Source organism: Sminthopsis crassicaudata, chromosome 6 (genome assembly GCF_048593235.1).
Source record: "Sminthopsis crassicaudata isolate SCR6 chromosome 6, ASM4859323v1, whole genome shotgun sequence".
Taxonomy (NCBI): Eukaryota; Metazoa; Chordata; class Mammalia; order Dasyuromorphia; family Dasyuridae; genus Sminthopsis; species Sminthopsis crassicaudata.
Genome location: NC_133622.1, coordinates 244,703,308 through 244,720,939, shown reverse-complemented (window position 1 = coordinate 244,720,939; position 17,632 = coordinate 244,703,308). Strand labels below are relative to the sequence as shown.

The window sequence follows — 17,632 nt, the reverse complement described above, 5'->3', positions numbered from 1 at the left end:
AATAATTTTTGGCTGGTTTCTGTAGCAATTTGAAACTTTCAAAATAATGGATGCAATACTTTGGGAATGTCTGCAAATTTTACATCCAACTCTTAGATTGTTTCTGATAAATGTTAGGGATTCTTTCAATTCATCAACTCCTCAAATCATTCCCAACATAGCACAAAAGTACTACCGTGTTTCCCCGATAATAAGACCTATCCTGAAAATAAGACACCCAAATACTCTTTAATATTCCACTAAAATAAGCCCTCCCCCGAAAATAAGCCCTATCGAACTTACTATGAAAACGGTCATCATGGTGATCCCCTGCGCTATATGCTGCGTAGCGGTACCTTCAGTAAGCAGCGCCGCCCTCCCCTCCCGGGTGAAACGCACGTCGCGCTCCGAGCTGCATCCAATCAGAGCTGCAGCAGTGAGCGCGTCATCCTCTTCTTCCCTGGTGATTTGCTTGCTGGCGCTACTGAGAGCAGCGCCGCGGAGTAGAGCTGAGACAGGACCATCTAAAAACTCGGTAAGTTCAGTAAGCGATGGAGAATAAAATAAGCACTCAGGGGGCATGATGGAGGCTAAAAGGGGCATGATGGAGGCTAAAATGGGCATGATGGAGGATAAAAGGGGCATGATGGAGGCTAAAATGGGCATGATGGAGGATAAAAGGGGCATGATGGAGGATAAAATAAGCCCTCCCCTGAAAATAAGCCCTCTGGTGTTTTTTAGTCCCAAAAAAATAATAAGACAGTGTCTTATTATCGGGGAAACACGGGTATATCTGAATGCACATTGATTCTTATTGGATGGCCACATGCAAGTACATTTCCTCTTTTTCATTTTATCATCCAAAAGAATTCCTTTCTGTTTCCATATAAATAATCAGTTGAGAAATCTAATGATGTTATGTTATAGGGATGATATGTCAACTTTGTGCTTTTGAAAGCAAAAATCAGATGTAGCCAATACATGAGCACTAGGATGGTGATGATAATTATGGTGATGGCTCCTAAAGGTTATACATCACCTTATCACCTTCAAATGGCAGGCACAAAATGAAATCCTTTACAAATACAATCCCATTTGATCCACAATCCCCCTGAAAGCAGATGTTATTAATATCCTCACCATATCATTGAGAGAAAAGTGAAGCAAACACAGATTCAATGACTTGCAGCTAGTGTCCACCAAGGGATTTTATAAGGGCCCTTTAAATGGGCGGACACAGTGCATCAGGAGATTGAGGCCCGGAAGTAATTTCTGTGGATATTAGGACTGCCCTTGGGTGGGATCCTGTCCATAATGAGATAGCTTCGTAATGGGTGACTCTCTCGCTGATTGGCTGTGTGTGTGACCTCACAGGCCCTATGTAAGCCCACTGCAGGCAGCAATCGCCCTCTTTAACCTGGCGTCCTTCACCCTGGCTCCCTAGCCTGGGTGGCCAAGCCAAGATGGATAGCCAAAAGTAAGGGTTTTGGTAGTGAACACATGGGTCTTCTGACCAGGTGTTCACTCGGGAACCAACAAGTCAGGGCATCAGTTAGGGCATTATGTGAGTAGGTATAATAAAGGCTTTTAAGATTACACGTGGCTGTTCTTGAGTGCGCTACCGGTTATTAAGCTATAGATTCAAGAGATTGTGGCCAGAGACCTTAGAAGGCCTCAGAGGAGGCGAGCCAGGTAGAGTTCACACTGCAAAGGACAGTGGTCAAAGGTACTCTGGTGGGTCTAGGACAGACTAGTAATTGTAACTGCCAGGAGAGCACGTTACAGGATTTGAACTCAGGATTGTAACTACTACAAGGAATTTTTTTTGGTGAGACAAATAGGGCAAAGTGACTTGCCTAGCATTACATGTCAAGTAAGTGTCAAGTTTCTGAGATCAAATTTGAATTCAGCTATTCCTGATTCCAGGGCCACTTATCTTCCACTGCACTATCTAGCTAAACCTTTACTCCTATTTCAAAGAAATAACATAACTTGAGAATTAAAGCTATTCAGTGACTTGGCCAATATCACCCAGCTAGGAGATGGTAGAAATAGGTCCCATTCCACTTCATTTTTTTCTAAAAATAAGTTAGGATGGCAAAGTATGCATGAAAAATTGTTCTTTTCCCACAAAGCATAATTTAATTGTTTGTTTTGTTCAGGAATTGGCAGCATACTTCCAGAACCTCCAAGGGAGCATGATCTCCCAAGAGCCTCAGGGTTCTCAGGTCTGCATAAAGTCCTGGGTTTACTCACTGACACTGAAATATTTCAACACAGGGCTAAGTGCTGAGGATCCAGCTGGTAGGTCAAATTATCTGAGTCATTCACTCATTCATCTAGTTCCTGTTGTGTTTCCTAATGGTAGAAGTGGGTATTGCTAACTCTACTGCTCTCAATGCCATAGCAATGGGCAGAAGTGTACTTTGGAACTCTTTTTCCCAGAGACTAGTTTGCAACTTCAGGGTCAAAACTTGAATATCAAGTTTCTGTCTCTCTCTCCTTTTGGACTTCTTGGTTATTTTTCTTTATATTAATCTGGCTGTGGATGAGGATATCCGATTCAAAATTGTAGGGCTTACATAGATACCAAAATGGGATAGTAGAAACATTGCTGGACTTGGAGGCAGGAAGACCGATATAAAACACTCCTCTATCTCAGACATTGACTCATTTTCCCCATGGGTAAGTCTATTAAATTCAATTTTCTTATCCATAAACAATGTATAATAATACTTAATGCAATACTAATTTCACTAGATTGTGTTAGAGCTCAAATGAGATCTTGTATGGAAACTGTGTTCAAACATGCATCCATTACTTCTTTTCAAGCTCCTCATTCTTTAACAATCAAATAATTCTTTTGAGGAATAGGTGACTGTGTAAACCAAATAATTACAAAATTTAATCATGTTAATTGCCTATACATTGTGTACAAAACACAATATTAAAAGCTTTAGGAAGGGATTTAATAAGAAAACTCAGGAGAGATAGAGTCTTTGTCCTGATGATAATACCTTATATTTGTATGCTGTTATAAGGCTCTTCTTTTTTTTTTATTTCCTCTCCCAACTATTTGAAATAAAAATTATTAGTATGAAGTCAATCCTTCTTTAACAGGTAAATAACATGAAGCTGATTGATTTAAATGATTTGTCTAGAAAGAAATAACTAATAAGGGTCTGAGATGGAATTTAAATGCATGTCTTCTTGATTCAAATCTCTCCATTCTGCCATATAGTCACTTTAATACTTTGTTTTGTGGCAGTTCCTCTATCCTTTTATATGAACATATTAGTGCTTCTCAGAGCATCTCCTCAACCATTGTCATGTACAATCCCAATAACCTGATCGTGGTAACTCTGGAATCTATAGCATTTAACTCTTGACAAATAATTTCATCTGAAATACTGTGACCCACATGCATGAAAAAATATTATTCCCATTGTTCAAATGACCAGAGGTGCAATAGGATCAACTGATTTCCATTGAATAACAGAAAAATGAATATACAAATAATAGCAGAAGTCAAATGTTCACATCCCTAATCAAAATCTTTTCTAAGAGAATGGTATTTACTAATATCTGGGAATTTTCTGAATAGAAAACAAATCACATTTTCAAGCCTGCCAACCTAAAAGGATTCTCTCTAAACATGGGAACTCAATAGCACCAAACCTTGAATATATCAATGAAAAAAGTTTATCACAGACTATATCTATATCTATATCTGATATGTTATCAATTACAAAATGGTACTCTGGGATGTATGCAATAAACATAAATTCTGATTGTGATTTGATTGTTCTCTGATTAATATAGTTCCTATTATGTTAATACAAAATATTTATTTCTTGATATTTACAAAAATAGATTATTTTATATTTCTCTAAGTTTGTGTGATAAGCTTTTATTCATTTACTTTGTCCTTAGCTATCAATCTCATATGAACCACATTAGGAAAAAAAGTTCTTTCAATGTAGTGTCATGAAGAATAATGTATATATTTTTTAAAACTAAGACACATTAAAAGTTTGACAGGATCATCAATTCAGAAATAGAAAGAACTTCAGAAACAATAGAGTCCAAAAATTTTCTTTATCAATGATCAAGTTTAGGATCATGATATCTTAGCTCTACAATGCCCAAAGGCATTTGTGAATGGTAAGATGGAGAGTAGCAGTAGTATTAATTAAATAAGAGTAGATAATGCTTTTTATAGAGCTTTAAAGTTTTCAAAGCATTTTACAAAACCATCTCCTATACTCAGAATAGTCCTATAATGAAGGTGCCATTCCTTTTTTTTTTTAAATTATGACTGAATGGAGACTCTGAGGAGATGTGGCTTATCCATGGTAACGGGGCTATTAAGTAGAGGTAGGAATGAAATTTTCCTATAAAATTAAAATTAACTTTTTTTTTCACTTTTTCTCCATACATTATTATATGTATATGTGTTATATGCATATATTTGTGTACATATATCATATATATGTATATAATCTATATATGTCTGTGATATAACAAATAAAAGGTCAACTAACTTTCAAGTTGGGAGAAATCCAATACATGTTAAGATAGCACCTTCTATCTCTGAATTTGAAATTTAGCTTTAGGTTTAGGTTAAATCAAATGTCCATCCTTTCTTTCTAGTTCTTCTTTTATACCAAATCTTTCCTCTCTATGTCAGTCCTTGTGGAACTTGGTGAAAAACAGAATTTGGGAAAAGGAAAAATGCAATGAACAAAACATTCAGTTTTGAACTGAACAAAGTTCAATTGAACTTTGAACTTCAAACAGTTGAACTCAAACAAAGTTGAATTGAACAAATTTCAATTGGCTGAATGTTAAAGGAGATAAAAAAGCTACCTGAAGCGAATAATTCACTAAAAATTGTAATGTTCAGGCTAGCTTTTTGGAGGTCCTCTGGAAGGGCCTTGGTCTCAGCAGGATAGATACCATGAGAATGATCAAGAATAGAATCTAAATGCATTATTCTGGCCTAGTCTTAATCTTAGTTTAGGAGTCATGACAGCTACCATGAAGATGGCCAAAAATAGAATGTCTCTCTTCTAGTCCTTGTTGGCTCTCATAAACCTTATTGTAATTACAACTTACAGCATACTGATAATGTGTGAACTTAGAGAACCATTACATCACCATGCTAAGTACTAAGTATATATGAGATCTAGAGAACAATCATCTCATCAATTCCACTGAGTTAACACCTTGTTTCAAGTATACTTCTCCAAAGTTCAGCTCTTTACAAAAAAATTAGAATTGAACAAATGGAAGTGAATGACTTAATGAGACTTCAAGAATCAAACAAAACCTAAAACATGAAAAATAGAAGAAAATGTAAAATACCTCATTGGAAAAACAATTTCTTTGGCAACAACTCTTACCTTTTCTGTTCTGCTAAATGAAAAACTCATTATTTTTGTCAGAGAAAGTACAAAATTCAAACTGAACAGATCTGCCTTTGCTTGTCATTCATTGTACTTGTATTCTCAGCCTCCAGAATTAGTTCCTTATTTGACTAATTTTTGTTTTCCAAAATAACCCAATTTTCAATTTTAAAAAACATACATCTCTTTGTATTCTTTAAACTTCCTGGGCTTTCTTCAGTTTATACTGAGTCCTAGCACTCCTCAGGTTATAAGTATAAGATAGGGTCTGCTTTTGAATTCATCTTTGGTTATTTCTTCTTTTTTCATATTAAACTCTACCTAATTGTAAATTTATTATATATATTTTTTTTTCATTATATTTTAGATTTTCAAAATTTCTTTCTTGAGATCTTTCTATCCCTTCAAGTTTGAACAAATCTATAGAATTAATCCGTTAAATCCATTTTTATTCTTCTTCTAAAAAGCCTGGAATTGGTTGCCCAAGCAAAATGTGCATTGGTAACAATTTCTATCTTTCATTTCTTTATCTCAAAGTTTAGGATGATTTAATTACTTTTCCCTGTTCCCATACCAACCCCATTTACTTTGATCCAGCTAATAATTCCCCATGTTTTATGAGAATTAGATAAAGAATAAATTTTCTCATGGTTGTTCCTTCATTTTGAGCTTTTAATTGATAAAAATAAAAATTACATCAAATTTTCAATACCTGTTCTTTGAAAAAAGAGACAGAGATAGATAGAGATAGAGTAAAAGATGATAGGTAGATAAATAAATAGATACACAGACAGAGACACAAAAGGAGAAGCAAGATTATAAAAGAAAAAATGAAAAATTAGAGACAGTGAAGCACATGTAGAAACAAGTATGCAAAGATATATAGAGAGATAGAGAAAGAGGCAGAAGACAGCATTGAGAGAAAGAATAAAAAAATACAGAATAAGTAAAAGCATTCTAGCAATTCTCAGATAATTTAAATCTCCCATCACTAATATTCTGATAAATGTATAAATGCTTTCCATCATGTCTTCTCACTGAGGTTCCTGAATTCATTATATCACTGGATTTTCTCAGTTTAAAAATATTATAGTAGCTAGAAGTAAACTATCCTATTTCATTTAAATAAAGTAAAAACCTGTATTGATCCACATCCTAGTTACAAGTCCCATATGACAAGTCTCAATGATACCTTGGCAGCCAGATTTGTTTTCATGTTTGACAGATTCTAATTCTTCTTGCATATGAGGCGTAATTCCTTGAGGATGCTGAAGTTATTATAGAGCTCTATAACTCAATTCTTTCCATCTTTTTCTTTAGCCAGCTCTTGTTTTTCTAGTCTTTTGTTAATTTTGAAATATTTTGATAAAGGTGATTCCTTGTCAGATATGGTTGAAATAGCTGCCTCTGAGGAACCATGCTGACTTCAGATTCTCTGATTCTGTTTACTATACATAAATATTTAAAGATACAACCTGTAAAACCATGTGGTAGACTACTTATAATTTCTATGAAAATTTAAATAACTCATGATGATAAAGATGAAAGTAATTCCTCTTTGAATAACGGAGCAATGCACAATTGGGGAAGTTCCTTTCCAAGCTGTGATGCTGGGGAATGGAAAATAACATTATCTGAAGCTTATAGGTCAATTTTGCTTATTTCAGACATTGATAGCTACCACCAACTAATCTGTGAGTCAATATGTCCAGCACCATGCTAAGCACTGAGAACAAAGAAAGGTAAAATACAGCCCCTGTTCACAATGAGTGTCATAGTCTCTCTTCAAATAACATGTAAATATTAGCTTACAATCAATAGCCAGGATAAATTAGAGATAATCAAAAGAGGGAAGGTACTGAATTGAGGTCAATGGTTTAAGAAAGACTTCTTTCTTTAGGTGAAATTTTAGTTCAGACTTGAAGGAGCAGACCCCAAGATTGGAGATTTCTTTGGCACTTCAAAAATATAATAAAAGGAAATATAAAATCTCTCTGTTTGTGACTGCCTTCTGTTTCCATAGTAGCAGTGGTGAATTGAAAAAGGGACAGGTTGGGTGAAGAAAAAAAAAAAGGGAAAAAACCCCTACATATATTGTTAACGTGATCTAACAGTGATCTTTTGGACAAAGAATTCCCACAACTGTATTACTGATGTCAATTGACAACCCTTCCTACTCAGGAACTGCTGATTTCATTCCATTGAATAAAATTCAAAGCCATAGTGAGTCCTAAGCAGGATTCCCAGAAAACTGTTGGTCAACACTTTAATCCTCTCCAACCTTCTTGCAGTTTTTTTTATACTTTTCTCTTAGTTCCTTCCACTTTTCCTTTATTTCACTTTTGTCCCTTTCTTCATCAGAGGGAAGCATATTTATATTAAAAGATCTAGTTCTCTAACCTTTACCTAAAGTAATCCCTCTTCAAATGCGAATTTTTCCTCACAGGCTAAGGCATTTCCTTTTCTGGAAGTGGAAAATATCATTTTGAAGATGGTTAAATTTGGGGGAGATTTTTAAAAGTAAGAAGTAATATATGGGACCTTATGAGAAAATGGATGAGTAAATTTTGAGGACTTAGAGAAATTGCAACATCATCTACCTAGATGTTATTGGCCTCTTCATTGCTTAATTCTAGCCCTCACATAAAATAGATATCTGACTATTTTTATGTTTTGAAGTGGATTTTTCTGAAGATTACTCTTTTGTTGCAGGTGAATGACATCACTACCAAATGACATCTATGAAGAACAGATCTACAGTGAATGAGTTCATCCTCAAAGGAATAACCGATGATCCAGAGCTTCAGGTTCCTCTCTTCATCATTTTCACCCTCATCTACCTCCTCACCCTGGTAGGGAACCTAGGAATAGTGTCTTTGATCTCCTGGGATTCCCATCTCCATACTCCCATGTACTTTTTTCTCAGTAATCTCTCTTTGGTGGATTTTGGCTTTTCTTCAACTATAACTCCCAAAGTCATGGCTGGGCTCCTCATAGGGGATAAAATCATCTCTTATAATGGATGTGCTACACAAATGTTCTTTGTTGGGGCCTTTGCTACTATTGAAAGTCTCCTCCTAGCCACCATGGCCTATGATCGTCATGCAGCTGTGTGCAAGCCCCTACATTATACCACTACCATGACATCAACTGTATGTGTATTTCTAGTCAGTAGTGCTTACTTCTTCAGCTTTCTAGCCATCTTCATAGTCACAGAAAATATATTTAGCCTTTCTTTTTGTAGATCAAACATAGTTGAACACTTTTTCTGTGATGTTAGCCCTCTGCTACTTCTCTCTTGCTCTGATATTCACATCACAGAGGTACTAGTTTTTATAGTAGTGATATTCAGTGTCCTTTCTCCACTTCTTATCATCTTTACTTCTTACTTACTAATCTTCATCACCATCCTGAAGATCCACTCTGTTGAAGGCCGTGAGAAAGCTATCTCCACCTGTGCTTCCCATCTCACTGCAGTGTCTATATTTTATGGGACAATCATGTTCATGTACTCACAACCTAGTTCAAACCATTCAATGGGCTCAGACAAAATAGTGTCAATATTCTATACGATGGTTATCCCTATGTTGAACCCTCTGGTCTACAGTCTTAGGAACAAAGATGTCAAGAACACTTTCAGGAAAGCTATGAGGAGGAGACAATATTAATTAAACCAATTTTTTTTCTAAGAGAGAAAATTCAATCTGTATCATCCTCAATCTGAGATGCAGTCCAGAAATTGGGTTCCTTTTTCTGCATAGAGAAATGTAATCCAAATATTTATTTTTCATTTTTGTAGCTGACCTGTTTATAGGTCTGTCTGTCTTTATATATGTGACTGAATTTATATTTGCATAAATATTTCTAGGTAGAGAGGTATATATGTACATACTTTTTTAATAGGAAGAGAAGTAGAAACTTCTCTCTTGTAAATCCAAAATACAATTCTATCAACAACCAGAGGGATCAGTACAAAGTGTAAAAAGGAAAATCCCAAACCAAACAATAGGAGTACATATTGAACCAGGGCGAGTTGTGGTACAAGCATAAGTTGGTGCCCGATGCAGTCACAGAAAACTGTAAAAGATGGCAACCAGGTCTACCCCAGGACATTCATACTGTTGGAAATGAGTACCTTTCTCTAATTGACCTCTCTTTACCTGATACTCTTGCATTATACCAATATCTGTACAGAGTAACTCCTTGTGCACACACTTTTCCCTTCATTAGGGTAGGCTCTTAATTATGACCTGGGTTCTAGTTGTCAGTTTCCCTCCAATGGGTTTTCTGGTCCCAAATAAGATTTCTGCAACTTCTCTGAGTAGAAACACAAGGGACATTGTCTCTCTACCACTCTCAGGAAGAGTGGAAAGGAATAGAAGGAGATCCTGATGTCTGGATCATTCTACCCTTGTTCCCAGAGAAAGAGAAACCTTGGGAAATGGCAAGGTTCTTGATCTTGGTGGGTTCAAAGACAGACTGCAAGGTGATGGTGGGGTCATCAGCATAGTTATTTTCCTCTAAGAAGAAAGGCTTCTACCTTAGTTCAGAAAAGATAGGCATGTTATTCCCTATAGTATGCAAAGTGTTTGAGTGTTCCAGAAACAAGGGATAGCTTGGAATATTCCAATTGATTCCCAGGGTCAGCATCACCTGCTCCAGACTCCAAAAGCTTTCATTGGTCATGGGAGGAGTCTATAGAGTCTAATGCTCACTAAGCTCACTTTTGTTGAGGTAGGATACTCTGAAATACTTTTCAGAGGCCTTGAGGGGAACTGGAGATGGAGATGAGATGGATCTATTCCTAATAACAGACACAGAGATAGTAATACTGAACTCACTTTTCAGAAGAAATAAACCAATGACAAAAATTGCTGGAAAATTGGAAAATTGTATGGCATAAACTAGGAATTGAGCAACATCTAAAATCCTATACCAAGATAAAGTCAAAACGAGTTCATGATTTAGACATGAGGGGTGACACCATAAGCACACTAGGAACACCAGGGATAGTCTACCTCTCAGATTTATGCAGAAGGAAGGAATTTGTGGCCAGTGAAGGACTAGAGAACATTATAAAATGAAAAATGGATAATTTTGATTAAATTTTAAAAGTTTTATACAAACAAAACCAATCAAACAAAATTAGAAGGGAAGAAAAAGCTGGATTTTTTTACATCCAGCATTTCTGCTAAGGCCTCATTTCTGAAATATCAAATTGGCTCAATTTTATAAGACTAGGAGCCATTCCTCAATTGATAAGTGGTTAAAGGATATAAACAGACACTTTTCAGTTGGATAAATTAAAGCCATTTTTGGTCATAGAAAAAATGCTCTAAATCATTATTTTTTAGAGAAATGCAAATTAAGATTTCTCTGAAGTCCCACTTCACAACTCTCAGATTGCCTAATATGATAGAAAAGATAATGATAAATCTTGGAGGGAATGTGGTAAAACTGGGACACTGATGTATTGTTTATGGAGTTATGAATTGATCTAACCATCATGGAGAACTATTTGGAACTATGCCCAAAAGGCTATCAAATGTGCATACCTTTTGATGCAGCAGTGTCTCTACTGGCTCTGTACTTCAAAGAGATCATTAAAAATGGAAAAAAACAACCCACATATGCAAAAATGTTTGTGGCAGTCCTTTGTAGTGGCAAGGACTGGAAACTGACTGGATGCCCATTAATTGGGGAGTGGCTGAATAAATTATGTTATATGAGTGTAATGGAATATTATTGTTTAATAAGTAATGATCAGCAGGCTGATTTCAGAAAGGCCTGTAGAATCTTACATGAATTGCTACTAAGTAAATATAACCAAGAGAACATTGTACATATCAACAAGATAATGTGATGATCAACTATGATAAACTTGGTTCTTTTCAGCAGTGAGATGATTCAGGCCAATACCAATAGACTTGTCATGAAGAAAATCATCTCTATCCAGAGAGGGAACTGTGAGGACTAAATGTAGATCACAATAAAATATTTTTAACTTTCTTGTTGTTTTCTTGTTTGCTTGTTTTTTCTTTCTCATTTTCTCCTTTTGATCTAATTTTTCTTGTGCACTATGATAAATAGAATAGAATTGTATAGAAATGTATAGAAGTATTGCAAATGTTTAACTTTTGTTGGATTAATTGCTATCTAGGAGAAGGAAGAGGTAGGGAGTTAATCAGAAAAAATTGCAAAAGTGAATGCTGACAACTATCCTTGCATGTATTTAAAAAAAATAAAGGGGCAGAACCAAGATGGCAGAGAGTTGACACATTTCTATCTGAGCTCCTCTGAGCTTCCCTCAGATCAACAGCAGATTAAGCCCTAGAACTAGTTTTGGAGTGCAGAACCCACAAATATTTGGAATACAATAAATTTCAAGAAAATACTTTGGAAGAACTTCAGAAAAGAGCTGTTTGAATCAGGCAGAAGGAGATGCTTCAAGTCCAGATCACAGCCCAGGGAGCTTGGGGCAAGAAAATGGGGCAGGAAGCCAAGGTGTTGTAGTGTCTGTGCAGCAGGGAATCTATGGCTAGGCTTTTAGGCTACTTTGTCCAGATTACAAACCAATGTATCAGCAGATTTGCTGTGAGACACACAAAGCAAATACAAATGGCAAATTGTGAGCCACTGAATCCCAGAAACATGGGACCTGGCCATGCCTATCAAGCACCAGAAGTCAGTCAGCAACATTGGGCCCAGAGCAAACTAAAGTGCTATTGCCCCTTTGCCTTAAAAGAAGACCTCAACCCTTAAATAAAATGAGCAAAAATCCAAAAATAACTCGGACTACAGACAGCTTTTATAGAGAAAGAGAAGGATAGATCTCAAACCTTGAGGAGCCTAAAGACAAATCAGCTCCAAATGAAGCCACAAAGGGTGTGAATAAGAAATTCCTATATTATTAGTAAGTTCATTTCAAATCATTGCAAGAACGTGACTTTCCCCATGTGAGCCTAATAACCTAATTTCCCTGTAAGCCATGTGAACCTAATCAGGTAAGACTTGACTTTCCTATGAGAACCTGACTGTCCCTTAACCCATAACAGCATGTTTTAGCTCCTTCTCCTATGAGCACCTGACCGTTCCTTAACCCATAACAACATACCATTTTTTAGCCTATAAGATGGGAACATACCACCTGTGTTTTGGCTCCAAATATGTGATTCTGGGAACTTGCCACTCCTTGGAATAGTTGTCATTGATAAGGACTGGCCCCCTTGTCAAAACAACACTTGACTATAACAATCTGGAGCCCTTGCCTTATATGATGTCTTTACTTGGCTCAATGCCTTCTTTGTTCCGACCCCTTTAAAAAGTGGGTAATGCATTCTCTATTCAGAGTTTCACCCATGAAGATGTTAGTATATAGGGTGATGTTTCAGCAATTGGAGCCCTGCCTTCTCCCACATTATTATTATCTGTCTGGGACCATCTTTTCCCAATTGGAACTTAGAGGCTGTTGATGTTGGGACTCCCCAGCCAGTGAAATCTAGTGTTGGTGCTCTTCTGAATTGGTGATGTATTCTCTTCCCTTCTCTGTTATTTAATCATAATTCTCATTATTCTTTGTTTTTTATGTATTATTTGCTGTATTAGTTGTTATTGTAAGCATTCTATTCCGTGCATTGTATAATTAAATTTTACATTCACTTTAATTGAGTCCGAGAGTGTCATTTATAGGAGCGGATTCGAACTTTTCTCTAAAATCGCATAACAGTGTGATATGAGTTGGTCCCCATTTCTTAAAGATCTCTTGGAAGAATTTCAAAAAGGAAATGAGATCTTTTCAAGAGGGTATGGAAAAGGAAAAATAGAAGAAAACTCCTTAAAAATAAATTTGATAAAATGAGAAAAGCATATAACTCCCTACAAAATAGATTTGATGTCATGAAAAAACCATATAATTTCTTACAACATATGCAAAAGAAACCAATTTGGTGAAAAACAGAATTTGGGAAATGGAAAAATGCAATGAACAAAACATTCGGTTTTGAACTGAACAAAGTTCAATTGAACGTTGAACTTCAAACAGTTGAACTCAAACAAAGTTGAATTGAACAAAGCTCAATTGGCTGAATGTGAAAGGAGATAAAAAGCTATCTGAAGCAAATAATTTACTAAAAATTGTAATGTTCAGGCTAGCATTCTGGAGGTCCTCTGGAAGGGTCTTGTTCTCAGCAGGATAGACATCATGAAAATGGTCAAAGATAGAATCTAAATTCATTATTCTGGCCTAGTCTTAATCTTAATTTAGGAGTCATGACAGCCACCATGAAGATGGCCAAAAATAGAATGTCTCTCTTCCAGTCCTTGTTGGCTCTTATAAACCTTATTGTAATTACAATTTACAGCATACTGATAATGTGTGAACTTAGAGAACCATTACATCACCATGCTTAAGTACTAAGTATATATGTGATCTAGAGAACAATCATCTCATCAATTCCTCTGAGTTGACACCTTGTTTCAAGTATACTTCTCCAAAGTTTTGCTCTTTACAAAAAAAAAAAAAAAAAAAAAAAATAGAATTGAACAAATGGAAGTGAATGACTTAATGAGACTTCAAGAATCAAACAAAACCTAAAACATGTAAAATACCTCATTGGAAAAACAACTAACTGTTGTGGGCTAGTGATGGTTGAAAATAAGGAGATGGGGTTGCTGATAATTCAACAGCTGTTTAATGAGACAAATCATATTGCTTATATAGCTTAAAATCATATGTTATTATGAAAAGCATTGTTCGGCAATCAACTCTGGTTTCTGTTTACTATGATATAACTCTCAGAAGCATGTAGTTAGTTTCTAGGGACTCAATCTTATTTAAATTCACAATGTCCCAGTAATTACTGTGCCAGGACCTTATGTTTTCCCATGATTTCAAGCATAAATTAATTATTGATTAATCTTAGGAGAAGGGAAGGAATGTCAGTTACTAAAGATTCTAGCTTCCTTGGAGTTGTCTACAAATGATCTGGAAAACAGATCTAAGAGACACAATCTAAGAATTATCGGACTTCTGGAAAACCATGATGAAAACAAAAGCCTAGACAACATCTTTCAGGAAATCAAGGAAAACTGCCTGGATATCATAGAATTAGAGGGCAAAAATAGCCATTGGAAGAATACCAATCACCTGCTGAAAGAAATCCCAAAATGAAAACTTCAAGGAATATCATAGCTAAATTTCAAAATTACCAAATCAAGGAGAAAATATTTCAAATAGCCAAAAAGAAACATTTCAGATATCAAGGAGCCACAATCTGGATTAACTAGGATCTAGCAGCTTCCACTTTAAAAGATCAAAGGACATGAAATCTGATATTCCAAAAGGCAAAGGAACTTGGATTTTAGCCACAAATCAACTCTCTAGCAAAATTGAGCATCATCTTTCAGAGGAAAAAATGTACATTCAACAAAATAAGTGAATTTCATCTATTTCTGATGAAAAAACAAAAGATGAATAGAAAATTTGTTCTTCAAATATAGAACTCAAGAGAACTATAAAAAGGTAAAAAGAAAAGAAAAAAATAACTCTTTAAAAAGCTAAATAGCTTATATCCTTATGGAGGGAAGTGATGTGTTTAACTTTTAAGATCTGTATCTCTATTATAGGTATATTTAGATAATGGAGGTATATTTTGATTTTATTGTGATGATTTAAAAAATAAATTAAAGGAGGAGAATTCTACTGGAAGAAGAGGAAAATGGAGTTAAAATGTGAAAAATTACATCTCATAAGGAGGCAAAAAAGACCAATTACAATTGAGGGAAAGAGGGGAGGGGGATGAGCACTGTGCAAATCTTACTCTCACCATATGTGGCAGAAAGAGAATATAACATTTAACTTCATAGAGAAGCTATATAGGGAAGTAGGAGGGGAAGGGAGAAAGGAAGGGGTGAGGCTAATAGAATGGAGAACAGAAGCAGAGGGAAAAGTATAAGAAAGGGGAGGGACTGCAAAAGCGGAGGGCTGTTTAAAGGAAGGGTTAATCAATGTCAAAATATTGGGGAAAAGGGAAAGGGGGAAAGAGATGAGAAAAATATAACTGGCATAAATAAGATGGCAGGAAATACAGAGCTAGTAATTTTGTCTGTTAATGTGAATGGGATGAACTCTCCCATAAAATGGAAATGGATAGCAGACTGGCTTATAAGCCAGAATCCTACAATTTATTGTTTACAAGAAACTCATTTAAAGCATTTATTTTAAAGTAAAAGTAAAAACCAAAAATAGATCTAATTAAAAGAGACAAGGAAGGAAAGAAAATTATATCTTGCTAAAGGGTACCATAGATAATTAAGAAATATCAATATAAAACATATGTGTGTAGATTCCTAAAGAAGTCAAGAGATCTGCAAGAAGAATTAGAAAGCAAAATTACACTAGTGAGGGATCTTGACCATTTTTTCTCAGAACTATATAAATCAAACCACAAAATAAATAAAAAATAAGTTAAGGAGGTAAATAGAATCCTAGAAAAGTTAGGGATGATATATCTTTGGAAAAAATTGAATGGAGATAGAATATAAATTTTTTGGCAATACATGGGATCTATACAAAAACTGACTATGTATTAAGGCATAAAAACCACAAAATCAAATGAAGAAAGGCAGAAATAGTAAGTTCATTATTATGATGCAATAAAAATTACATGCAATTAAAAGTCAGGGGGAAATATACCAAAAATTAATTGGAACCTGAATAATCTAATCATAAAGAATGAATGGATGAAACAAAAATCATAGACACAAATCAATAATTTCATCCAAGAGAATGAAAATAATGAGACAACATACCAAAATTTGTGGGATGCAGCCAAAGCAGGTATTAGGTGAAGTTTTATGTCCCTAAATGCTTACTTGCATAAAATAGAGAAAGATACAATCAATTGGGTTTGCAATTGAAAAAGCTAGAAAAAGAAAAAATTAAAAACCTCCAATTAAATAACAAATTTGAGATTATGAAAATAAAAGGGGAGATTAATAAAATTAAAAGTAAGTAAATTATTGAATTAATAAATAAAACTAAGAATTGGTTTTATGAAAAAAACAACAAAAAGATAAACTTTCAGTTGAATTGATTAGAAAAAGGAAAGAAGAAAATAAAATAGTCTAAAAATGAAAAGGGAGAACTTTCCACCAATGAAGAGGAAAGAAAAGTAATAACTAGGAGTTGTTTTACCCAACTATATGTCAATAAATTTGATAATCTAAGTGTAGATATTCCTACAGATATATAGAATGCCCAGGTTAACAGAAGAGGAAATAAATTACTTAATCATTACAATTTTAGAAAAAGAAATAGAACAAGTTATTAGTCAACTCCTCAAAAAGTCAAGAAGACCTGATTCTGTGATTTTCATAGTTGGTAAAATCTGTTGTTAATTGAAGAGAAAAACATGGTTTACATTTTACACTGTTAACTTTTATAAAGATAAAATAGTCCAACTGTATCTGCAAGTTCTACCTTCAGCTACTCTCCCTGAAGCCAATGCTAGTAAATACTTGATAGGGAAAATACTAGTGCCACCAAAGATACTGGCAATATAAAAAGCTTAACCATTAAATATTGCCATAGTTTGATAATAATATCAACACAAATAATGTGTCTCTACTTTTTACATCAATAAACCATGGTCTTTACATAACACTTGGATTTGAAATAATTTATAATCCCTGATAGATTAGTGATCTCTGAGAGCAAGGGTTGTTTTACTTTTCAGTGTACACCCTCAGCACTAGGAATGCTACTTTGTACATAGTAGGTACTGAATAAATGTTTTCCACCCATTCATTTATTCATTACTATATTTTTTATTACCAATACAGCATAAAAGATAAACCACATGATTCCTTTCAATTTAAATGACAGATTTTATCAACCAAGAAAGTCACACTCATTATTGTTAGAAATTGAAGAAATTTTATTCTGTGCATATACTTACTGTATTATACATAGGATATTTGGGTCAGGGTTCAGCTTCATTTCTCTTTTTCAGTGAATTTTAACAAATATTTGGTAAGAACTTACATTGTAAAAGGCTAGACTAGAAGCCAGAATAGTTCCAGAAGCTAGAGATACAATGGTTTAATGCAAGGTTTCCCAGTTAGTGGTTCACAAACTGTTTGGGGGTTTGCAATGATACTTCAGGGCATTTTATTGATGTCATAAAGAGTGAATAATGACAATTATGTTAAAGGTGCCTTTTCCCTCTGTGACAATAAGAATGTCT

The 17,632-nt window shown here is 34.9% G+C and overlaps 1 protein-coding gene across 1 annotated transcript; it reads left to right on the top strand.

Moving 5' to 3' along the window:
• The first annotated feature begins 8,119 nt into the window (after window positions 1–8,119).
• On the top strand, window positions 8,120–9,055 carry LOC141548075 (olfactory receptor 5B12-like). Its single transcript, XM_074276866.1, has one exon. It carries the CDS (start codon window positions 8,120–8,122, stop codon window positions 9,053–9,055), a length of 936 nt encoding a protein of 311 aa, XP_074132967.1.
• The last annotated feature ends 8,577 nt before the right edge of the window (window positions 9,056–17,632 follow it).